This window comes from Pelophylax lessonae, assembly GCF_965119305.1.
Source record: "Pelophylax lessonae genome assembly, chromosome: 5".
In the NCBI taxonomy this organism is placed as follows: Eukaryota; Metazoa; Chordata; class Amphibia; order Anura; family Ranidae; genus Pelophylax; species Pelophylax lessonae.
This window is the reverse complement of record NC_138772.1, coordinates 471,826,386-471,852,812: the sequence shown is the minus strand read 5'-3', so window position 1 is coordinate 471,852,812 and position 26,427 is coordinate 471,826,386. Positions and strand designations below refer to the sequence as shown.

The 26,427-nt window shown below is 39.8% G+C and overlaps 1 protein-coding gene across 5 annotated transcripts in view; it reads left to right on the top strand.

Annotated features, from left to right (window-relative positions):
• The window catches only part of RUNX1T1 (RUNX1 partner transcriptional co-repressor 1), a 213,184-nt gene that overhangs the window by 160,099 nt on the left and 26,658 nt on the right, over positions 1 to 26,427 (top strand). For all 5 annotated transcript variants that reach the window (XM_082258318.1, XM_082258321.1, XM_082258317.1 and 2 more), the window contains exons 5-8: positions 8,838 to 9,019; positions 18,292 to 18,533; positions 20,761 to 20,846; positions 24,293 to 24,491. In XM_082258318.1, the coding sequence (XP_082114444.1) occupies positions 8,838 to 9,019; positions 18,292 to 18,533; positions 20,761 to 20,846; positions 24,293 to 24,491 (709 nt within the window). The remainder of the gene's footprint in view (positions 1 to 8,837; positions 9,020 to 18,291; positions 18,534 to 20,760; positions 20,847 to 24,292; positions 24,492 to 26,427) is intronic.

Here is a 26,427-nt window from a genome sequence, read left to right as displayed (position 1 = left end):
TACTGGTGCATTGGGGGTGCAGGGGCGCCACCCCGCCCCCCACATCCATGCGTCAGGCCCCCTAATTTACATGCAGGGCTCCGGATGCATGGAGTTCAATGGGGCTTTTTTTTTAACCATGTGATTAGAACCAGAAGCTCTAATAGGCTAAAAAAAAAGGGTGGGCTCTGGGCGCAGAGCACTGCACCCTGAGCCCACCCAGTTGTGTGACAATGGCACGGATCTTTTTCCTGGCCAATCAGGAAGCGGGTCCTGAGACTAGCTTCCTGATTGGCCTGAAAGGAGAAGCCATTGGGCATGGAGGAGGAGGGAAGAGAAGACTGAGGGGGAAGAAGTCGCTGCTTGCTGCTGCACATGTCCAAAAGTCCAGGCAGGGTGAGAGAGCCCATGGAACACCAGCTGCCACTGCTGTCTGCTATGACTCCTGTGCTCCTTAATCCAGAGTGAATGCACTCTAATACAGTTGTGTTACTGGCCAGATGACCAGGTGAGAACAGAAGGGGAAAAAATATGAAAATATGAAAACTATTGCAGCCACCACATTCAGTGATTGGTAAGCAGCAATATATTACGTTTTTGGTTTTGGGTTGAATGCTGCTTTAAATCTTTATTATGTTAGAAGTGGTATTTATAGCCAGCAATAAGAATTAGCCCAGCTATTCAGAGGATATTTATGGATTGCCGAAGGCAGATCTCTCACCATGTATGTCTCTGGCATCTGTCCTCTCCTGACTTTCTGCCATTTAAAGCCTATATTACAGTGGGGCTAGAGTGCTAACCACTTGCTGACTGTCCTACGAACATGTACTGCGGGGCAGCGGCTCTTCAACGCAAAATCACGTACAGGTAGGTAATTTTGTGCTTTCGGGCCTGTGGCACATTACGTGCACCGCTGTGATTGGACACAGCGGGAGCCAATCAGCAGGTCCAGCATACCCGATGATCGTTCCTGAGAGAGGCAAAATGGCGGTCTGACTATGTAAACAAGGCAGATCGCCGTTCTGTGACAAGGGAAGATAGATATTCTGTGTTTCTGCTAAGCAGGGACACTGATCTGTCTTCCCACAGTTTAAGCATCTCCCACACAGTAATTACTCCCTAGGGACACATTTAACCCTTTGATCACCCCTGATGTTAACCCCTTTCCTGCCAGTGTCCTTAGTACAGTGACAGTGCATATTTTTTAGCACCGATCACTGTATTGGTGTCACTGGTCCCAAAAAAATTGTCACTTAGTGTCTGATTTGTCCACCGCAATATCGCAGTCCTGCTATAAGTTGCTGATTGCCGCCATTATACTGTAAGTAAAAAAATAAATAAGAATTCCATAAAAAATATCCCATAGTTTGTAGACACAATAACTCTTGCGCAAACCAATCAATATACACTTATTGGGATTTTTTTTTTTACCAAAAACATATAGCAGAATATATATTGGCCTAAATTCATAAAGCAATTAGATTTTTTACATTTTTTTTTATTGGAGATGTTTTATAGCAGAAAATAAATTTTTTTTTTTTTTTTTACAAAATTGTCGCTCTTCTTTTTTGTTTTTTTAGCGCAAAAAATAGAAAACCGCAGAAGTGATCAAATACCACCAAAAAAAAAGCTCTATTTGTGGGGAAATAAAGGGCCTAAATTTTATTTGTGTACAGCATCGCATGACCGCACAATTGCCTTGCCGTATCGCACAAAATGTCACGGTCATGAAGGGGGTAAACCTCCCGGAGCTGAAGTGGTTAAAGGATAATTTCCTTTTCTTTTAGAGAAAAGAGCACTGAGCAGATACACTCCTATATTTTTCAACATGCTGAAAAATAGGTGTGATATTGAGTGATGAGATTGCTAGGTTCCAATTTACGCAGTCATCATTTAAATCCGACTCTTCACTTGCTGGACCATCTATGGCCACACTCTTATACAGCAGGAAAAATATGAAAATGAGAATCTGATTGGTTGCTATAGGTGACACTTTTTTTTTTTTTTTCCATCTCCATTTTTCTGGGAACGCTCTTGTTTTTCCACTTCACTGCATACTTTGAATATTAAACCGGAATGTTTATAAAAACACTCATCATGTTTGCTTCATAAAAAGACGCTTTCTGTATGAATTTCATCATGTTAACATCATTTCCTCCGTGAATACAAATGGTTTCTCTGTTTTTTAAAAAAAAAAAAAAAATATGCTTCTCTTCAGGGTCAAATTGGCTGCCACAAAAATTTGAAAAAAAAAAAAGAAAAAAGCTTACAAGGACACTTCCACATTCTTCCATCAGAGCTGTGCGCCATATGGTCGCCATATCATTTACTTTGGATCATTGGAATCAAAGATGCAACTTTTTTTTTCTAATTTTAGTGCTTTTCCTCAAAGGAGACATTAATGACAAAAACCATATGGTTGTGGGAACACGGGGCCTTAATAAGTGCATTCAAACGCAGCTGTAACAATATGCATTAAAATCTTGTTTTCATTAAGCTAATGCAACCCGCAGACCCGCGATTCCATTCTACGTTTATGGAGAAACATTTACTGGAAGGATATTAGACACCATCCTAATTACCTAATCTGGCACCAGAACTAGAACAAACAAAATTGCTTTGTATTACCATTTTTTTTTAAATTGAAAGAAGATGTTTATAGAATTGCTGAATTAAAAAAAAAAAAAAAGAAGGCAAGGAATGCTTTAACCGTGTCATACTTACTTTTACATTTGTCAAATGCAGCATTTCTGCTTTTCATTAGCTCGAAAACTAGAGGACTCGGCTGCATTTTAAAACAATCGTAAAATATTTTTTGTGCTAATTGGGTCACTGTTAAAGTGACCCTTACAGGCGGTCCTTGTCTTTAATCTCCGGTGCTTTGCTTCTCCTCGGCAGCCAGGATAACACCTCCTCCCGCCACACCCTGTATGTTCTCCCACTCGTATGTCACTACAGGACATATGGGCCACCTGGAGGAACCACAGCTTGCAGTTGGAGGAGAAGCTCTTCACACACCCCCAAGTGTAGAATACGCACAACGGCCAGGGAGCAGCAAAGCGCCAGAGTTGGAAGACATGGATACTACTGTTTTATACAGGCTGTGTTTAGTTTGCAATTGACTATGTGGTGACTGGTTTGCTTTATTGGAACTGTCGTGAGACCAATACCTGTGATGTTCTGGCTTCAATTGCTGTGTTTCTGGCAGAACAAGTATGGGCCCAGTAACTGTATGCAATTATGCACAGACACGAGGGTTGATTTTTGGATGAATATGGTTTGGCTGCGCTTCTGTCATCTCATGTTTTCTGTTTGGGAGCCTGAGATTCTCTGTAGATTTATTTAGGTCTAACCCACTGTAGCCACTGGACAAGTTGCAGAAATTAAAGGGGTTCTAATGACAGGTTTTTTACCTTAATGCATAAGGTTCCCAGAAGGTAACAAACCTTCTGGGTGCAGCTCCCTCCCCATACTTATCTGAACCCCATCTCGATCCAGTGATGTGCAAGAGAGCAGCAGCTCTCCTGGGTCTCTCTCTCCTCATTGGCTCACACTGCAGCTAGACTTATTTACGTCTAACCCACTGTAGCCACTGGACAATTTGCAGAAATTAAAGGGGTTCTAATGGCAGGTTTTTTACCTTAATGCATAAGGTTCCCAGAAAGTAACAAACCTTCTGGGTGCTGCCCCCCCCCCATATTTACCTTAATCCTATCTCGATCCAGTGATGTGCAAGAGAGCAGCAGCTCTCCTGTGTCTCTTTCCTCATTGGCTCACACAGCAGCTAGACTTATTTAGGTCTAACCCACTGTAGCCACTTGACAAGTTGCAAAAATAAAGTAGTTCTAATGGCAGGGTTTTTTTTACCTTAATGCATAAGGTTCCCAGAAGGTAACAAACCTTCTGGGTGCAGCTCCCCCCCCATATTTACCTGAATCCTATCTCGATCCAGTGATGTGCAAGAGAGCAGCAGCTCTCCTGGGTCTCGGTTTCCTCATTGGCTCACACAGCAGCTAGACTTATTTAGGTCTAACCCACTGTAGCCACTTGACAAGTTGCAGAAATTAAAGTAGTTCTAATGACAGGTTTTTTACCTTAATGCATAAGGTTCCCAGAAGGTAACAAACCTTCTGGGTGCAGCGCTCCCCCCCCCCCATATTTACCTGAATCCTATCTCGATCCAGTGATGTGCAAGAGAGCAGCAGCTCTCCTGGGTCTCTCTCTCCTCATTGGCTCACACAGCAGCGGGAGCTATCGGCCAGTGAACCAATAAGGAGAGAGTGGGAGCGGGGCTGAGCCATGCTTTGTGTGTGAATGGACAATGTCCATTTACAGGAGCTCAGCTCAGGAGTGAGCCTGCTTGAGTGCCGCCATAGCAAGAGACTTTTTATTGGGGGCACTTGATGGGGGAAGTTGTCAGAAGCGCTGGCAGGGGACTCAAAAAGAAGATGATTGGGGCTGCTGTATGCAAAACCGTTGCACAGAGCAGGTAAGTATAACATGTCATTAAAAAATAAACAGCCTTTAGAATCAATTTAGGGGGTTTCTTTTATAGATGCCCTCCTAAGTGTCATTTAAAGTGTTAACACAAGTCAAAGCATATTTTAGATACAGTGGGGAAGGGTTAGACCTCAGGCTTTTGTTGCTATCTGCCTCCCTAAAATGTGGGAACTCTGACAGTTTTCATTGGAACAAGTGTTCCCATCGGAATAAATAACTTTTATTAATTTCCCAGGAACCACTAAAAATAGTTTTTCCTCTAACTTTCTCTCATGGTCTCTCAGCATAAATAGTGAAGTTAGATCTCCCCAGTGGGACATAGGTTCCGATCCCCTCTAGACAGTTGTCCTCAGATCCAGTGGGACAGAGATACCGATCCCCTCTAGACAGTTGTCCTCAGATCCAGTGGGACAGACATACCGATCCCCTCTAGACAGTTGTCCTCAGATCCAGTGGGACAGAGATACCGATCCCCTCTAGACAGTTGTCCTCAGATCCAGTGGGACAGAGATATCGATCCCCTCTAGACAGTTGTCCTCAGATCCAGTGGGACAGAGATACCGATCCCCTCTAGACAGTTGTCCTCAGATCCAGTGGGACAGAGATACCGATCCCCTCTAGACAGTTGTCCTCAGATCCAGTGGGACAGAGATACCGATCCCCTCTAGACAGTTGTCCTCAGATCCAGTGGGACAGAGATACCGATCCCCTCTAGACAGTTGTCCTCAGATCCAGTGGGACAGAGATACCGATCCCCTCTAGACAGTTGTCCTCAGATCCAGTGGGACAGAGATACCGATCCCCTCTAGACAGTTGTCCTCAGATCCAGTGGGACAGAGATACCGATCCCCTCTAGACAGTTGTCCTCAGATCCAGTGGGACAGAGATACCGATCCCCTCTAGACAGTTGTCCTCAGATCCAGTGGCCCCATTGGAACATGTCACCAGAACCAAACAAGAAAGTGTATCTACCATAAGGAACATAGACAGCACTAAAAAACATGACAGAAGTTCTACCTCTTCCCCACTGTATCTAAAGTAGAAAAACATTTTGGAGTCAAATTTTAAGTGACTTAATAGACTTTTTTTTTTTTATAAATTTGCAAATATTTTTCATAATCCTATACATTACTGTATGTGTTTTATATCTTTTTCTGCTATCTGTAAATGTGAAGATACATGGTGCTTAGGCCTTCAGTAGTCCATATCATTGTCCTTCCTCTAGCTAGAATTACATTTCATACTCCATGAATTTCCTCCAATGCATGCATGTCCTGCCATCCTTCTTCTGGCATATGAAATATACAGTTATTAAAGTGGAAGTAAAGTCAAAACCTAACTAACTCTAAACCTACTCCCACCCCCATTCTAAGCCCTATCTATCTAACCTTGTAAAAAAAGATTGCATTACTTACCTATTCTGAATCTCCTCCAGTCCGCTGTCCAGTGGTGCCCTCTGTATGCAGGAGAAAGCCGACAGTGTCTGGGAGATGCCTGGAAAGTGACATTACCCATTGACTTACTATGGGACTTCCATTGTCGGCTGCCTCTCCTACAATGAAGAGAGAGAACACCACTCAGGCTAGTCAATGTCCACGATTCAAGGTGGGTGCTGAACCTCGGCTCGCCACCAGGAGAAGCATAAATGAAGAAAATGGTCACACACCACCATGGAATCCAATGAAGAAAAGTTCCTTTATTCACATAAGTGGTACAAGGTACAGCAGGGTAGGACAGTAGACACGTTTCACACAACTGCTATGTGCTTGTTCAGTGAACAAGCATGAAGAAGTCGTGTGAAATGCATCCACTGTCCTACCCTGCTGCACCTTGTACTACTTATGTGAATAAAGGAACTTTTCCTCATTGGATTCCATGGTGGTGTGCAACCATTTTCTTCTTTTATGCCTCTCCTACACCCTGAAGCCGCCACTGACAGCTCAGTGTGAGACCTAACTGGAGCGGCTCCAGAATAGGTAAGTATAGGGACCTTTACTTACCAGGGCGAGATAGATTAGGCTTAGAATGTGGGTAGTAGTAGATTTAGAGTTAGGTTTTGCCCTTACTTTTACTTTAACAAGTGTCCTATTTTTTACAACGGGATTTTTTTGTCATATGATTTTTGTAAATATCAAATTTAGGGTTCAAATAGAATGTGCTGCTGTGCAGTGAATAGCAGTTGGCTCCCATCCAGCTATCCTTTGCCAAAAATCATCTGTACACAACATGGGCAGTATGTTAGTCATTTTTCCTAATTACCATTCAGGAATTTTTTTCTGTGAGACTGCAGAAATAAATGTATTTTCTTGGTATAATACTTCTGTCTTTCTGATGTCTGTGAAAAATTATCGGATTTGCAAAGGATAACATCTCTACTTGTCAGCTTCACTGTTCATGGGAAAGAAGTGCTAGGACTTTATCGTGGAAACATAAAATAACTTTTAAAAGGGATTTGTCACCTACACACAATAACACAATGAACCTAAGTCTCAGTAAGCTTAGTATACAATGTAACCTGTTCTCCATTAACCAGGTAACAGCTGTACAGTTCTGTCTATATGCCCCTTTGTATGTGTATGGGAACATTCACTCCATACAGCGAAGTGTATTTGGTTGGGGTGGGGGGATTCCACAAAATTCCTAATATCCTTGTTTTTGTAAAGGGATTATTGCTTATAGTGCACCAAAACTCAGTTACTGACATCCACAGACTGAATATAGAGCATAAGAAGGATGAGGGCACCACAAAGCTTGAATAAATCCAGTAAGAATTTTATTTCACAGCACAAAATCAAAAATAGAACATTTTTCGGGAGCTCAAACCTCCATCCTCCTCTTGAGTCCCCAAAGACATTTGCTTTTCATTTTTTTTTTTTTTGTATGAAATAAAATTCTTACTGAGCTGACTCAAGCGCTCTCCTCTTTTTAATGTACTATAGACTGCTGTAGGGACCCTTTGGAATACCTCGGTTGGCAGAGAGTTGCCCTTAGAAATGACTATATTTTATCTGACTTGAACCCTCTGTCTACCCTGGGGGTCCAGTGCCCAATCAACACACATCCACAGACTAGGTGGACATATACAGATAGACATACCTGGGTGTGTTATCAGGAAATAGGTTTGGTTGACCGTGCAAATGGCACACCCCGCCAAAAAGACCCTGTTACCAGCTTAAAAAGTTTCAGGTAAAAGGACAAAAGTATCAAGGACAAAAGTATCAAGTATTTTAAAAGCTTACTTTAAAGGAGTTGGAGTTTTTTTTTATCTTAATGCATTCTATTCATTAACATAAAAAAACCTTCTATGTGCAGCAGCCTCCCCAGCACCCCCTAATACTTACCTGAACCCCATCTCTGTCCAGCGATGTCCACGAGTCCCTTGGCCGTTGGACTCTCCCTCCTGATTTGCCTGAGATCGCAAGTCTGTGTCTGAATGGACACACGGAGCTGCAGCTTGGCGCGGGTGCCCCCATAGGAAGCTGCTTGCTGTGGGGACACTCGTTAGGAGGGAGGGGCCAGGAGCACAGAAGAGGGACCCGAGAAGAGGAGGATCCGGCTGCTCTGTGCAAAACCAACTGCACAGAGCAGGTAAGTAGAACAGGTTTGTTATTCATTATTTAAAAAGGAGACTTTACAATCACTTTAAGTATGTTGGAAAATGTCCTCACTATCAGCGCTACCAGCTATTGCCTAAGAGGTCACCTCTCAACCCCCAGAACACACTTATCAGCAGTCCCAGCCATCGGCTGCTTGCCAGATGCTGGTTTTCCAACATGCCCATTTGACAGAGGCCGGGCATGAGACCGGCTCCTGTTGGACACGCAGCTGCACACACTGTCAGAATGTCGGCCAGTTCCTGTTGAATCAGCTGACCTGCGGATTGTGTGTCTGGATCATCCGGTGAAAAGAACAGAAGAAAAGAAAATGAAAGCAGTCACCATGTCTAAAGACTGGTGAGCTGCATTGTATAAAATATGTTTTATTTTTTGGGTTTATATACACTTTAAGGGTACTTTGACTAATATATGCTTTTGGGGAACTGTGCAAACTTACTATCATAGTGTAAGTCACAGAATGTTGTTAATGTAATGCATTGGTAAGATACTAGTACTCGCTACTAAAAAACCTGCAATAGACAAACTATTACCACATTAAATGACCTTAACATTAAAAGTGCAGACGGTTCCTCTGCTATTTTACCCTGGTGATAGCAGCTTTGCATGGAGTAAAGAACACAAGGAAGAATGATTATAGATTCTGTCAAACTGTTACAGGGATTTGAGAATAAAATGACATGCTTTCCAGAGTTCAGAATTTGTAACAAGCTGTTACCTCTGTGTTTTCTGTATATTTCATAGGCCAATCTGCCTCTGCTGCAGCGGGAACTTCTGCACTGCGCAAGACTTGCCAAGCAAAACCCAGCCCAATACCTGGCTCAGCATGAGCAGCTGCTCCTGGATGCCAGCACCAACTCGCCTGTTGACTCATCAGAACTGCTTCTTGATGTGAATGAAAACGGGAAGAGGAGAACTCCTGATAGGTAAAGACCCAGGATCTAGATTTCATGCCACTACTACCAATACTTTGCAAAAGAGCTACCATAAAATATTTTTACAGGTTTACGTTATGCTTTGGGGATGTTCTAAAGAGGAAATTACTTTTTGCTTTAGCAATATCTCTATTTTTGCATGAGACTTATCAGCTTAGTTCTCAAAAATTGGGAAGGTAGTATAAAGAGCAATGTGCAAAGGATATTCATAAGATCATTTTTTAAATGGAAGTCACACCTGTCAAAAGTGATATTTTTGTATTTGTTACATGCTAATGGTATGAATCACCAGCTGACGTCTTGTAGATCTTTGGCTCCCTTGCTGAGACCTGTTGACCTGAGTTTAATCTGTCCTGCATGGTCATTATGATCAAGTATCAGTCTCAATGTTGGACTTAATGTATTTTATATTATTGTTCAATCAAGTGGTAGGTAAGAGCAAAACGTGGCAATTCATTGGGGAGCTCTCCAAGGTGGAGCATGCAAGAACTTAAAAATGCCAAAGGATTTATCTATATACATAATTCCTTCCTTGCTCGTGAACTTTAAAATGTGGTCACAGTATAATGGAATCAAATGGGTTTCCCTGGGGTACTGTATTTTGCACATGATCCCTGTTGCAATCTTAAGTAAGTCGGACATTTTCCTCCCAGGGCTGCAAGGTGCAAATTATATTTTTTTTTGAAAAAAAGGACAAAAATCAAGGACAACCTAAAAATCTTATGGATACATAATTGTAGTAATATTAACAATACTAAACTGCTTAGAAAGCTACAAGGGCTCATTTTTGCAAAAGGTAGGGGCACATTAGTTTAGATTTATTAACATGTTAATATTAAGTGTGACAGATACAATTTCTGCTTATGATGGCATCACACTATAGATAGCGGTGTGACATGCAGTACTTCACATAAGAATTAACTACGGTACCTTTTGATATCTGCACAGTTTAGAGGGTTGCAATCTGGAATTAAGATGGATTTCATAGTGTTTTATGCCTTTGACTGACAGATTCCCATAAGGTCAATTTTTTCCAAAATTTTCAAATTTATTTAAATTATTAACGTCTCTCGCTCTTAGATGCCAAAAAACTCAGGTGCTTGTATAATACCCCATGGTTTGGGAGAACACAGTGAATGCATTTCCTTTGTGCATCTTAAATTGTCCTTATTTTTTTACCTCTCTGGGTGGTTGGAAACCTTTCCATCTCCAGTATATTTTAGGTACCATAGTACTGTCATAAGATTAAAAAAGAGGTTGCAGTGGATTGCGCAAAAAGTCCTTAAAGTTAAACTTTGTTGTGTAAAACTGAAAAACTTTTTAAAAACATAGCAAACTTACCACTTGCTTATTACAACTCATTTAAATTGTACAAGTCTAGCAGCACAGATAAGTTCAGTTCAACAAATCATCTTTCACATTGCAATATCTTACTGCAGACTAAATACAATTTTTATTTCTAATATGCTCATAAAATAAGCCTTATCTGGCTTCTCCACTCGCCCTGGCCCCACAAATGCTTCCAGAAGACATTCCAAGAAATATGTTCTAAGAATAAAATAATACATAAAACATGGTTAGAAAGAAGAAAGACGTTTAAATTACAAGGTCTAGTCGCTTTTATGTTTCTTTCATAGTTCCAGTATAACATATATGTGGTTTTAGTCTGGTGCCTACTAACATATGTTTGTAGACTTGATATGTTTTATTATCATGGAATGCAGCTAAATGGTCGGTCAAAAGTACTCTGTATATGTATAACAGGATGTGGATTGGAATGGCTTTCTGTGATATTTTAAAAACAAAATCCATCACAAGTGATACACCATTTTTGTTTAGATATCCAAGAGTATAAATCTGTCACTGGCAGTAATATATTACCTAATCTAGCTTTAGTGCAGGTGCCCATCAGGAACCTGGAGGGCCACCAGTATGGTCTCAGTTACCATGTACAAGTGCAAAACTCCTTGGGCACTTCAGCAGCATATGGCAATCATTTGTTTATTAGGTTGTCACAATATTAATTAGGATTTCCATGCCTAAATAAATAGTCTCTGTTCCCATACAATGCAGGGGTGCCCCAGGCACACATTGTGGCTTCTGTTGATTATATAATTAGGTAGGTTAATATGAACCCCATATAATTAGGTAGGTTAAAATGAACTCCAAAGTATGCCTGTGTGAGCACCCTGAAATAAAATGTATTGAAAGTATTTGACCTTTAACTGCATGTGGTCCAAGATATGATCTTATCCACATGGGATTATAAAGTCAAGCACCAGTTTTCAGCTATAGTACAATTGACACCCCAGTACGACTTCAGAGTAAAACTACCACTCCCCATTAGAAGACGCTTGGGTGTGCAGGCATGATATGACCACTCCTAGGCATCTTTGCCAGCCAATTATTCCCTAACATGAACATCAGAAGACCATTCATGTCCAGGTCTATTCAAAGATAAAAGTTAGATGTTCTGCATACACCTCTAGCTCTGGCTTATGTAGGACGAAAAATTGCGATCAATCAAGGTTTTGTAGCCTGTGAGATCACTCTTCTCCCTGACGAGCTGATGCCAAAGGTTTCTGCAGCTTCACAATAGACACTGAACCATTGCCTGATCCCACCAAAAATAGTTAATCTAGGAGACCATTTTCTTAATTATATAGGTACCTTTACTGGGTTGCATGAAATGTCTTTTGCTGAAAGTATTTAATGGCAAATCGTGACAGAATAACAGTGGTATATAGTAAAACATTTGCAGACTCCTTTATTAAGACCATTCTATAGCACCATCAGATTTTGTCTTCTATCATTTTATATTATACCTTTAAAGCAACTCTGTTACTTAAAAAAAAAATTCCTAAAAAGGTTGCTTGCAAAAAAAAAAAAAAAAACTCCTAAAAGACTCTAAGTACTAACCCTGTACCTTCAAAAGCTACAGCCTCTGGCAGAATTTCCGCATCTGACAATTCAAGGTGCATCAGATGCCTTTGTATCCTGTTGCTCGCTCTGGTTCTGTTCAACAGCTCCTACGTCAATTCACAGCACTACATGGGCGTAGGGGCTATTGGGGAAAAAAAAAATCACAGAGCACACTGGAGAATCATACAACCAGGCATCTGACATTTGCCAGATGGGAAGATGCTGCTAAAGAGAGCAAAGTGAGGACTTGCTGCCCACTGGAGAACTTAACATTTTTTCACAGGCACCTTTTTAAAAAAAATTTTTTTTTGCTTTAAGGTATGTAAAGTGCAAAACACTTGCTGATAACCAGTGGCTATGGCTTGCTGAATTTAACACCTCTGTCGTATATAAAATAAATCTGTTTGTCGAGGGCACCAAACAGACCTTTTTGGTGAATACCTTTATTCGTAACAAAAAAAAAGCAAAAGCTGCAGTTTTATGGAACTGCCATTCTTCTCCAAGTCTATTTGTTGCATTCTTCTTTGTTGGGGTTGTCAGCACAAACTCAGTCTTTTCAAGCGTGAAATTAGAGATGTCAAACATTTTAGCCAGAAGCTATTTTTCTACAACTCATCCCATGCAAATTTCTTTAGCGCCATGTTGTGAAGAATTGTCCAAAGGAAAAAAAATAAATAATAGTACGTAATGTTCTCTGGTCCAGTAATTACTACTTTTGTGGATTTTTAGATCTATATTTGAGAAGTTATTTTAAATATGTTCATTTTAATTTAAACCACAGTTCATTATATAATATCATAATGAAAGTGTCTGAAAGAAAACATTTTTGTTGCCCTTTGATGTCAGGTTTTCCATTTTATGATTATAATTCAGTATGGAAGTATTTTTTATTTGTGGCTATTTCTGAAGATACCTCATATGAAATTTAAACACTGTCTCTTTACAGATCGGCACTTTTTCTACTACTAACTCCCTTAAGAATTTCAGTTTGTGAAAGAATTTGATGTCACCATGATTATCTGAAGTGCCGATTGACAGTTAAACGTGTCACACCAAAATCCGTCAATAGACATGACATTATTGTTGCCCCATCTGGTCAGTTATGATTGTGGCTATATCTTTGGCACTTCCCCTGACTCCACCTGGCTGGTCAGCTGTTGTGGGTCACTTTTTATGAATCAAGTTTTTTTTAATCCATCTGCTTGATTGGATTTCCCAAGTCCGTTACGATTTTGTACCCCCAAGAAAGTCGACAACATACTGTATGCAACTTCCCTCTTTCATAGTTCTAAACTTGCATGGTCAGGGGATCTGAGTGAGTTTTAGATTCTTTTTTTCCAAATGTGACCTTGGTGGTGGGCTCATACTTGTACTTCAGACCATCAATTGATGTGTATTGTCACATACCTCACTGGCTTGTCTAAAAGCAAAACCATAGTTACAAGCAAATGACACACATAGGAGTTAAACCTAACCTTTCCCGATATACTAAAGACCTTCACTGGAAGAAACAAATGCAACATCTGCTTTTGTCACTCACCTACCTGCTTCACAATACGATGCTTCTGACCACAGTACATAGGTAGTCAAAACGGTCATCGAAAGTGACAAGTCTGTTCTTTGTCCATCATAGGAGCTATGATGAGTGCTTAAGATGGACTTCGCATCATGCCTCTCAGGCAGAGCTTTAGAGTTTTCTGTGAATAAACATAAGGGTTCATCAAGGTCCACCTAATCTTTTTCAGATTTTTTTTAATCAAATGAAGGCAACATAAAACCATATGTGAGGGAGTGGCCAATTTATCCTTGCAGTGAGGAAGCAAATTCTACTGAAGTCATTTCATGGACCGGTAGTGGCACTAGGGAACTATTTGGAACTATAGATGGCAGTTTTTGTAATGAAGGTGCCCAGTCCACATTTAATTTTTTTTCATATTATAATATATAAAGTTCTGGAACCTGCTATCCTCAGTTTGCTACCTACATCTGTTCTTAGAAGTGGTATATGCATCGTACCCTGTGTGGTATGAGCGTACTCTCTAGCAGACCAGAAACATTGTGATAATTGTAAGCCATGTATGAAATTTGTAGCATTTTTTGCTTTGATTACATTGGCAAAGACAAACCTTTTTCTTACATCCACTGTCCAATGAAGGTTTATGTTGCCAGGGAAAAGAGTCATTCAAGGGTCTCATAATTCATAATGGAGCAGTCTGAAATCCCAAGCATGTGTATTTGTCGTAGATGCCCAATTTCCACAGTCCTATGAGTGAAAAGATCATTGGAAAGTGCTTCTTTTTCATTTCCATTATACTTAATATATTAATTAGGCCTCTTTTAGGATGTCTTTTCAAATCAGACCTAGCTTGTGTATTCTTTATTAGCCTTTCAAATCTGTTCAAAGAGAGGGTTTAACAGCATGTGCAAAAAAAATGTATGCTATTGATGTTGAAATATTATTTTCTAAATCTGCTCAGTGTCAGCACTAATATGTTATTTTGCATCTATTCTACTGTCTGTGATGTTATGCTGAAGTCTAGATTTAGGCTTAAAAGGCGTTTGCAAGTGTGACAGGGAAGCTTTATGTTTTACGGAATGTTTTCTTGGTGCATATGGTCTGATACGGATGAGCAACCACGGTGAGATTTTGGTGTCTATTAAACTGGCTCATTAAAAAGATCAATCTGTTTCAATAATAACACTGGGAGCTATCACTCACTGAAAGAGTAAAAAAAGGGTAAAAAACTTGACACGTGAGTGGAAAACGCAACAAAGTAATTCATACGCGACATGTCACAGTAGCAGGGAACTCATGTTTATTGCCCCATTAGACTCCACTCTCAGCTAGACCAATGATTGTTCTGTACTGGTGTTCATTTTAGATGAATTTACATTTTAGATTTTATTACGCTCTATATATATATATATATATATATATATATATATATATATATATATATATGAAGAAATTGCACTTTGCTACAATGTAAAGTAGTGAGTGTACAGCTTATATAACAGTGTAGATTTGCTGTCCCCTCAAAATAGCTCAACACACCGCCATTATTGTCTAAACCGCTGGCAACAAAAGTGAGCACACCCCTAAGTGAAAATGTCCACAAAGTGTCAATAAGGGCCCAAAGTGTCAATATTTTGCATGGCCACCATTATTTTCCAGCACTTCCTTAACCCTCTTGGGCATGGAGTTCACCAGAGCTTCACAGGTTGCCACTGGAGTCCTCTTCCACTCCTCAGTGATGACATCACAGGGCTGGTGGATGCTAGAGACCTTGCGCTCCTCCACCTTCCATTTGAGGATGCCCCACAGATTCTCAATAGGGTTTAGGTCTGGAGACATGCTTGGCCAGTCCATCGCCTTTACCTTTTAGCTTCTTTAGCAAGGCAGTGGTAATCTTGAAGGTGTGTTTGGGCTCGTTATCATTTTGGAATACTGCACTGCGGCCCAGTCCCTGAAGGAAGGGGATCATACTCTGCTTCAGTATGTTACAGTATATGTTGACATTCATGGTTCTCCCAATGAACTGTAGCTCCCCAGTGCCGGCAGCACTCATGCAGCCCCAGACCATGACACTCTCACTACCATGCTTGAATATAGGCAAGACACACTTGTCTTTGTACTCCTCACCTGGTTACAGCCACACATGCTTGACACCATCTGAACCAAATAAGTTTTATCTTGGTCTCATCAGACCACAGGACATGGTTCCAGTAATCCATGTCCTTAGTCTGCTTGTCTTCAGCAAACTGTTTGCGGGCTTTCTTGTGCATCATCTTTAGAAGAGGCTTCCTTCTGGGATGACAGCCATGCAGACCAATTTAAGGCATTGTGTGGTGTATGGTCTGAGCCCCCACCCCTTCATCCTCTGCAGCAATACTGGAAGCACTCATACGTCTATTTCCCAAAGACAACCTCTGGATATGACGCTGAGCAAGTGCACTCAACTTCTGAGTGGAACCTGTTCTGTTAAACTGCTGTATGGTCTTGGCAACCGTGCTGCAGCTCAGTTTCAGGGTCTTGGCAATCTTCTTATAGCTTAGGCCATCTTTATGTAGAGCAACAATTCTTTTTTTCAGATTCGCAGAGAGTTCTTTGCCTTGAGGTGCCATGTTGAACTTCCAATGACCAGTATGAGCGAGTGAGAGCGATAACACCAAATTTTACACACCTGCTCCCCATTCACATCTGAGACCTTGTAACAATAATGAGTAACATGGCACCGGGGAGGGAAAATGGCTAATGCCCAATTTGGACATTTTCACTTGAGGGGAAAGCAAATTTACACTGTTATACAAGCTGTACGCTCACTACTTTTATATTGTAGCAAAGTGTAATTTCTTCAGTGTTGTCACGTGAAAAGATATAATAAAATATTTACAAAAATGTGAGGGGTGTATTCACTTTTGTGAGATACTGTATACACTTTTTATACCAGGTAATCATCCTTATCCTTCCCTGTGCTTTGTGAGCGCCGGTATCATGGCCACACCATGTAAACATTGCACTGTTTACACTCTGTTAGTCTGCATTGCCCTTGTAACTGCAAAAAGGGGTGACAACAAAGGCATCGCCACATACCTGGATGAATTTACAAAATTAATATGAGCTTGTAAATTCATTCTACAAAGTAGATGTTCACTTAGCAGAGTGAATATGGTGCAGTTAGATCATTTTGAATGCCCAATCCTGTGCCACAGAAAAAAGAAATAAAAAAATTGACTTTTCCTTGTGCACAGTTGGTTAAACATAACTTTACCTTATTTACTAACCTAAGAGATAATTCACTTTGCAAAGTGTTTTTCTCTTTCAGAGCTGACCATTGTATATTCCAGTGGTAAATTAGTCACAATGAGGCTGATTTACTAAATGAGCTGAAAATGTTCACACAATAAATGTGTGAAAATTCACTTCCAAGTATCCAATCACATGTGTGGATAAATATTAAAACCTTCACACAATTAATCGCATGTGCATTCTCAAATTGTTTTGTAAATTGGCCTCCATGTTTTGACAGGATCCATAAATTCCGATTTCTTTGCTGTAATGCACATGTGCAAACACTGGAGATCACAAACTGCTAGAAGAGCACCACTTGACTCCTGGAAGTACAGCATAGGCTGTTTACTTAGTATTTTTTGTTTACATTGTAAACTAAAAAGTTGAACCTGTGTTTATTTTGAATACCCAAACGTAAACAAATACCATTGAAAAAAAAAAGTGTTTTTGTTAGCACATGATATGGTGATTGAAATGACCTCAGTCTAAGGCCCCTTTCACACACGGAGGCCGTTCAGATCCGCCTGTCAGTTTTTTTGTTTTTTTTGGCGGATCTGAACCAACACCCCATGCTTCTCTATGGGGCATTGGATGTCAGCGGAGACATGTCTGCTGACATCCGATCCGTCAAAACCGGACGGATGGAAACCCTATTTTCCATCCGTCTAGTGAATTGGATCGGATGAGAACGGAGAGACGGTCCGTTCCCATCCGATTTCCCCATAGAAAAGAATTGGGGCCTGACAGCTGTGTCTCCGCACACAGCGTGGAGACACAGCTGTCATCTGCCTGCTCAGCGGGGGATCGGCGGATCGATCCCCCGCTGAGAAAAAGGGAGTCCGTCTGACAGACTCCGTGTGTGAAAGGGGCCTATCTTTAGTAATCCCTTTTGATAAATAAAAAGCTTCTTCTCTGATCCCACTGACTACTTGCCTTTGTAAATGTCAAGCAGATTACTTCCTTTTCCACAGTTACAATGCAGGCATAGGAAAGCTAAATGTAAACAGAGCAATGTTTAAACGGTTGGGACCAGTTATGATGGCTTTCAAATCTCAAGGAAAGAAAAGTCCGATCTAGTTGGTAATATTTTGAAAGTTGTTTGGTGAACCTGGATTTTTTGAAAGCTCTATTTTCGATGTGAAAGTGCAGTTTTGCTTTAAAGTAAGTTGGCTGGCTTGGAGCTTGCAAGATCTTTCCCAACTCACATCGCTCCCTAATTTGGTCAAGCTTGCACCCATTTTGTTGATCCTAATACTTTCAGTATCTTAAAATTGTGAGGGCACTGTCAAAATGGAGACAAAGCTGAACTCAACCTTCTTTGCATTTCTACATTAAAGGAATTTTAATGTTTTTATTATGACAACTCTTTTTCACAAGCATTGGGGAGGGTATTTGGCTTGGAGATGACTCAAGCTGCCTTGCAGAAACCATTGGGCGTCAAGAATTGTCCCTTGATGTACATGATCTTTGCTGTATTTTTCATCACATAAGGGAGTTAAAATACATTTAAAAGACAACTGTAGTATGTTATACACATTCTATTTTTCAGAACCAAAGAAAATGGCTTTGACAGAGAGCCTTTGCACTCAGAGCATCCAAGCAAGCGGCCGTGCACTATAAGCCCTGGCCAGCGGTTCAGTCCAAATAATGGCTTATCCTATCAACCCAATGGTCTGCCTCACCCTACCCCACCACCACCTCAGCATTACCGTTTGGATGATATGGCAATTGCCCACCACTACAGGGACTCATACAGACACCCCAACCTCAGGGACAGAAACAGACCTATGGGTAAGAGCTCTAGAGGTCTTTCCATATTTCTCCTGTGGTATTAAAGCTTTGTGGAGAATAATAAAGGAGAACTAAAAGAAAAATGTACATAACCTTTATTTAGTCCATTAATATATTCATGTTTACGTTATTTTAATATGTGCTTGTCATTCTTTATTATATTGAACTTCCACCATCCCCTGTATACCAGCTAAAGTTTAAAATCAGGTTGATGCCTGTATGTTGGAATTGGAAATAATGTACAGAGCATAAGTGACTGGCACAAAATTCTGTTTACCACCAGGTCTTTGATATGCAGCTCTAACAGTTACATGAATGCAAATTACCTTGAGGATGTGTTTATTACAAACCTGTGCTCACATAAAGCACAACTTGGAGGACAACACTATTACTGGAAAGCAGTAACCAAAATGTGCCATGGCTTATTGTCACTAATTATGTCTGAAGAGCACCATTAGAGCCCTTCACCTCTTCCCTAAAATACCAATGACCCTCATGGCACACCTTCACTAATTATGTCTAAGGAGCACCATTAGAGCTCTTCACCTCTTCCCTAAAATACCAATGACCCTCATGGCACACCTTCACTAATTATGTCTGAGGAGCACCATTGGAGCCCTTCACCTCTTCCCTAAAATACCAATGACCCTCATGGCACACCTTCACTAATTATGTCTGAGGAGCACCATTGGAGCCCTTCACCTCTTCCCTAAAATACCAACGACCCTCATGGCACACCTTCACTAATTATGTCTGAGGAGCACCATTAGAGCCCTTCACCTCTTCCCTAAAATACCAATGGCCCTCATGGCACACCTTCACTAATTATGCCTGAGGAGCACCATTAGAGCCCTTCACCTCTTCCATAAAATACCAACGACCCTCATGGCACACCTTCACTAATTATGTCTGAGGAGCACCATTCGAGCTCTTCACCTCTTCCCTAAAATACCAACGACCCTCATGGCACACCTTCACTAATTATGTCTGAGGAGCACCATTCGAGCTCTTCACCTCTTCCATAAAATACCAACGACCCTCATGGCACACCTTCACTAATTATGTCTGAGGAGCACCATTCGAGCTCTTCACCTCTTCCTTAAAATACCAATGACCCTCATGGCACACCTTCACGAATTATGTCCCAAGAACACCACTATAGTCCTTAACCTCTTCCCTAAAATACCAATGATCCCCTAGTAGCCAGTGTATATACAAATCCCACCAATATCCCAAAAAAGCATTGCTATAGCATTATTTTAATATATACCTTTTTAGAGGGCTCCACTGGAGCTTTACAGACATGCTTAGTAACACGAATGGTAAGCTGTGGCTTTTTATGGTGCATTCTATCCAATGATGTTCTGTGAGTTTATATGTCAACACAGGTTTGCAGAGTTCAGGCATGGTTCAGAATGAAAGTCTGAGGCTTCTTAGAGTAACAACTGCAGTCTTCAAAATGGACTGACACTCTCAATAAGTATGTTAAGTTATGCTGCAAGGGGGAAACACTTAGAAATAGCTACACTGGAAAAGGAATGGTTACAAAGCCAGACAGTGACCAAAAGGACTGATGAAAAAGTGATTGTCTTCTTTGCTTCGGCTAGAGTTTTTCCTTAACACATTTAGTTCTGTGGATGTTAAGTAAATAAGGCTTTGGCCATTGTTCTAGTAAAAAATGTGATATAAAAAATGAGAGTCAATAAATCACATTTTGCTATTGATTTTGGTGTAGGAGAAAAGCTCTTGAAATAACAATAATTTGCTTTCTGCAGTTATAATAGTAATTAAACACTTGGAACTCCATAGAAGACCTGACAGCCTAACTAGCACAGCTTATCTCCTACTCTTCAAATCAAACTTGTCAATGACAAAGGGGATGTGAACATACAAGTGCATGGTGTGCACCAATTGCTGCACAGCTAGGAATTTAGTAGATTTTGACATTCTGTCTTGCTATTGTCTCCTTTGAGCTGTGTACTATTTTCTGGCCTTTGCTGCTTTTACTTATCCATAGAAACTTATTAATACAATTTCCTATAGAAATTTTCCAAAAAAAAAAAAAAAAATGTTCCTTTTTTTTTTACCAAGAAAAATATGTTCTGTACCACCAACTACCACCATCATGAAAAAGAACATTCTTTGAAGCTATTGTTGAAAGACGTTATCCATTTTTCAAAAGGGTGTTAATTAGTGTTATATGAGACTATACATCTGCTTTGTCTAGGGTTGCCAGCAGCACGTCAAGAAGAAATGATAGACCATAGACTAACAGACAGAGAGTGGGCAGAAGAATGGAAGCACCTTGATCACGTAAGAACCTCTCTACATGTTCATAAAAGCACAAAGGAATGGCAACTTCTAATTTAATTTGCAAGTAATCAAGCAAAGTCATTCTAAAACACAAACAGTTTGCTGATTTAAAGTTTTTAATACATTACATACAAAGATAATTTGTAAGGGGAAAAAAAAAAAAAAAAAAAAAAATATATAATATATATATATATATATATATATATATATATATATATATACTGTATGTGTATATATATACTGTATGTGTATATATATATATATATATATATATATAATACATTCTATATTTGTGAGTTATGTATGTGTGTGTTGTATAAAAAAAAAAAAAAAGCAAATGAGATAAAAATAATTCTCAGTTACAATTTACCACCAGCAACTTAAAGCGTTACTAAACCCAGGACCCGGCATTCACTATATCTGCTCTCCCACAGTACATGGAAATACAATTATTTTAGCAAATATAAACTGCTAAATACCTTTTTCTCATCAGCAGTATATAGCAGTCTTTTGTCTTCTATCAGTGTCTGGTTAAAGCTTGTAGAAGGAGTTTTCATACTGCACTGGCTGTCCTATCAGGATGCAGGACCCCTGACACTCTGTCTGGACAGTGCTGATTGGCCCTGTGCTGATCACATGCACCCTCCCAAGACAAAAAAAAAATCTCTAGCAATACACACCAAACTGAGCATGTGCAGCCTGACTCCACTAACTCTGTCTTATCCGGACATGTTTTGGGGACAATGCAAGAAGGGAAGGATCTGTGCCTACAGGATCAAACAGCCTTTTTACACAATGCAGAGGATTAACCCCTTAGGTTCCACAGTGAGTATAACAAGCATGCTTTTACTGCATATAGAGACTGATTTTGGGTTTAGTAACACTTTAAGTATTATCGGGTACCCAGAGGCCTTTAAGGTTAGGTTTCTCTGTGCATTGAGCCATTGTGTGTGCTTCTTGACCTGAAGCAGTTGAAGGGACTAAAGTTTTGCACTTAATAGATTTTAGGGGAAAAAAGATCATCAAATAACATGGGGAATGTTAGTGAGCATTATATCTGCATAGGATTTTTTAATAAGCAAATGTATATGTGTTTGTACATATACAGTGTGTGTGTCTCTCTCTCTCTCTCTCCATACATATATATATATATATATCCGTATTTTCCGGCGTATAAGACGACTGGGCGTATAAGATGACCCCCCTATTACATGATCTACCGGTAATACTTATGCTTAGGTTACCTTGGAGATATTATACTCGGCGTATAAGACGAACTCCCATTTTTGGGGGATTTTTTTGAGGTTCAAAAGTAGTCTTATACGCCAGAAAATACAGTATATATATATATATATGTATGTATGTATGTATGTATGTATGTATGCGTGTGTGTGTGTGTGTGTGTGTGTATATATATATATATATATATATATATATATATATGTGTGTGTATATAATGTATATATGTATGTACAAATTATTGCAACAGAGCAGAGAAAACAGATTTATATCAAGGCTTTCTCTAAACAGTATTGCTCAGTTCAGACAATTTCTCAGCGCTTTCCAAAGTAGCTGCCTGAATTGATTATTCTCCCTTTGCCACGCTTCAGTTGCCTAACTAATTTACAGTATATCATCTTTATACGTTGTACATTGTCTTCACGCACTGTTGTCGGGAGCTAAATAATGACACACATTTCAGTCGCCGTTTGCGGCAGCCCTATGCAAATTTCAAGGAAGCAGAATTACTAAGTCATAATATATTTAAAACGAATAACTCTACCATCATCACAGATGGCAGATGAAAGTACTTTCCGAGTATTTGAAAGCTCGGCTTAATGAATGTTGCATGTTCACAGACAGATCTTGTGTCTTTTTGAGTCATTATACTTTTATGCTGGGAGGAAAAAAGGGAGGACTGTAAGATACATTGGTCATAGTGGAAGATTCTAACAATACATGTTTAGTTGAAGGAACAATGGAGGCATGTGTTCAGGGCAGTTGGGTTTGAAGCCTTTAAAAGTACGTTATCGTACATTTGCAGTAGTGCTTCTTATGGATCATTGTTGTAAAGTGATGTCATTTTGTACATGATTTACATATATTTACTTGAACACAGTGATATATTTTGCAGCCATAAATACTAAATAACTATTGCAAGAAAAGCAACTACAATGCAAAAGAAGAGCATATTTATGAATGGGCAGATTATTGCATGGCTAAATCGAGCAACATTCGCGAACGCTCATCAAAAGGCATAGGCGCAGTACTGTTCATATTAATAACTTAGCAATGCTGCACAATCTTACACTATTTTTTATTAATGATTCCTGAGACCTGCCACAGTTTTAGGTCTAAAATCTTAATTTGCATACATTGGATGCACTGCCTGCACACGCCTGCTAGCAAGTTCTATTATGTCTGCCAAAGAGAAGGGTAAAATGCTGATGAATGCCCAGCTAGAAGATAAGAAAATATATGTAATACACAAGTGTGGCTGCCCCAGCGCCGGTTCACATACATATGCAATGACAGACGTTGCATGTGATTCGCAGTGCACTGCTCTGCAAATCACATGCGATGTCTGTACGATGCGAATTCAGCCATACAGATTGTATGGCTGAATTCGCATCGCATGTGGTCCCAACTCGCACAGGAGCCTCTTTTGGGTCCGCACCAGAATCCGATCACATGGGTGTTCACACCTATGCAATCCGATTCATGTTTGAGCAGACAGTTCGCACTGCGATATGCAAACTGATCTGGGGCTGTAATTCATTTTGTATTGAAACTCCCAGCAATTCGCATATGGCAGTCAGAACTGCCTGCGAGTTGAATGCGATGCGGGAACCCACAGTGGATTTGCAGGGTTCCCGCGTCACATATGTGTGAACCGGGACTTATTCATCTACATAAAGCCTAAACAAAAAACTTTTTAAACTGTAATACACATTGATAATAAAAATCACATACTCATATACTATATATTTTATTTTTTTTAAATAAGACTTCTCTTTGCCTATATAATGGGAAACTTACACTTAAATTTTGGGTATTTCTTTACATCCACCAAAAAGCTTGATCTCAGTAGATGCTGCTACTCTTATGTTAAAGACAACTCTCATCTTGAACATATGAAAATGCAGCCCTAGGGGTTACATCATTCTGTTTTCAGAAAGGGTGGTACCGTACAGAATCAAAAGGCTTCATTGTGAATTACTTGCCAGCTATAGTCTACATTAGAGAATAATTAAGTGGCCTTTTTAACCATAGAACAAGTTTGTTGGATAACGTTAGCAAATAACTTTTTGCTGTTAGATTGATTGGACTTTTTACCGGGTTTGCTGTGTTAAGATAACAGACCTAAAAAACACCTATATGCAGAATGCTTTATTGCAGTGTTTATAATGTGAATTATATCATTTTCTTCTTCTTTTTCCTCTTAGCTACTAAACTGCATAATGGATATGGTAGAAAAAACAAGACGATCCCTCACTGTGCTACGGCGATGTCAAGAAGCAGATCGGGAAGAGCTCAATTACTGGATCAGGCGGTACAGTGATGCAGAGGATTTAAAAAAAGGGAGCAGCAGCACCAGCCATTCCAGACAACAGAGTCCAGTGAATCCAGATGCTGTCCCCTTAGGTACATTAGATTAACTCATGGGTCTTTGTACCCTTGTGCATGTTTGTATTTTCTCCACAGCCACCCAAAAGCATGGCCTTGTGTGGAGAGGGTGACCAAACTGTAAAAGGTGTTGTGTATCTCTAAACCAAAAACAAATGTAATATATTGCAGCTTTCCAGTTCTTTGTTGTAGTGGCTTCTTTCCTTTATTTTTTTCACCTAATGATCCTGCGAATACCACACATTCTGTACTCTCCATTTTGTTTTTAATGGGAGCCATGATTGTGGAGGAAAACTTCAAGAAGCTCAAATGCTCTGGCAAGACCACTCCCACACAGCAAGGCCTCCCTTGATGGTCACCCAACAGTAATTCAAACCATAGAAATACAGAAAAAAGCACCAGGTCAAATTTAGCTAAGAGTCTAAGAAAAAAATCATATAAAAACAGCCAACATTTTTCAGGGTAACATCACCACTGCTTCATCAGGGCTACAAGAATTCACAAAACCCATAGTCCTAATGATGAACAATGAGCATCTTGTGCATCTTTATGACTGTTTTTTGCTTATTATTGTAGCCCTGAGGAAGGGGAAGTGGTGTTGTCCCTGGAATGCATAGGCTGTTTTATGACTTTATTTTTTTTTAATCAACAATTAATATTATTTTGGACTCTTATCTGACCTTAGGTGCTCCTTTCTGTATTCATGATAGAAAAGAAGACTTCCCCTAAGGGTTTGGGGCTTTTAAGACACGAAGGATGTCCAAAAACATTGTGTAAAAAGATTTGATACATTTTATTAATACATAATAAAAACATGAAAAAATAACAAAAAACACTCGATAAATGGCAAACAGTTGATCATATTTTATCAATACACAGAAGGATTGCAGTATATTGTAGCATTACAGTACCCAACGCGTTTCAAAGCTTTTTGTGCTTCTTCTTTAGGGGTATAAATTATTGCTACATACAGTTTCTAGAACAGAATGATACAGTAATTAATATACATAATTCAAAATAGTACAATACAGTTCAGTTAGTCAAAAATCTGAGAACTTACAGCATCTGTGTCAGTGATAAGTTTTTGTTTGCTCATAAATAAAAACACCTGTCTCGGGTCCCCGCTGTCAGGTCTGGGGCACCTCAGAGAAGCTTAGAATATTGATTGCCCTAGGGAAAACACCTAGGAAGAACTTGCATCCTGTGGCCCAAGGCAGTATAGGTGACTGAAGCCCATGCAACAGCACGGAGCCCTTAGGGATGTGGCACAACAAAACAAAGTACATTTCTTGCTGGAATCTTCCATTTTTCTGTATTTATGTGGTTATTGCTAAAAAAAAAAGTTCTTTGTCTAAGTGAAAATGAATGCAGCCACCACATCTAGGGGCTGGTAATCTGCAATATATAACATTTTTGTTTTTAGTTTGACACACTTTAGTGAAGTAAGGGATGCCACAAAATCCACATGATCCAGGAGTAGCGCTAAAAGTCCCATGTGATAATGCCTTTGTACCTTTAATCGATATGTATCATTGTTGGGTACCACCATTAATGGGCTTAGCCCAGTAAATGCTACTACTAACTGACTGCAGGAGTGATTTAAAATGCCAGTCGAAGAAAAATTGAAACCCGTTAGATATCCAAGGGATATGCCATTGCTGACCTCCTTCTGAAAATGCTAGTTTTACGACGTTCTCTAAGCCAATAATTTGAAACTAGCATACTTCAAGTGAATTCAGAGGGTAGCCACAATACTGATCTACCTATTTGTTCTTGGTTACTGATTGACCATTGAAACTTTAAGCTTAGCATGTTAGCCAGGGAATTTGCTTTTTTTCGAAAAATGAAAAAGTCAGTGGCAGTCACCATATTTCTTTAAGCTGTCGATGTATTCCAAACACACCTCTACGCAGGAGATGGGTTCCCTAAGCCAATTCCGATTTCAGAAAAGAAT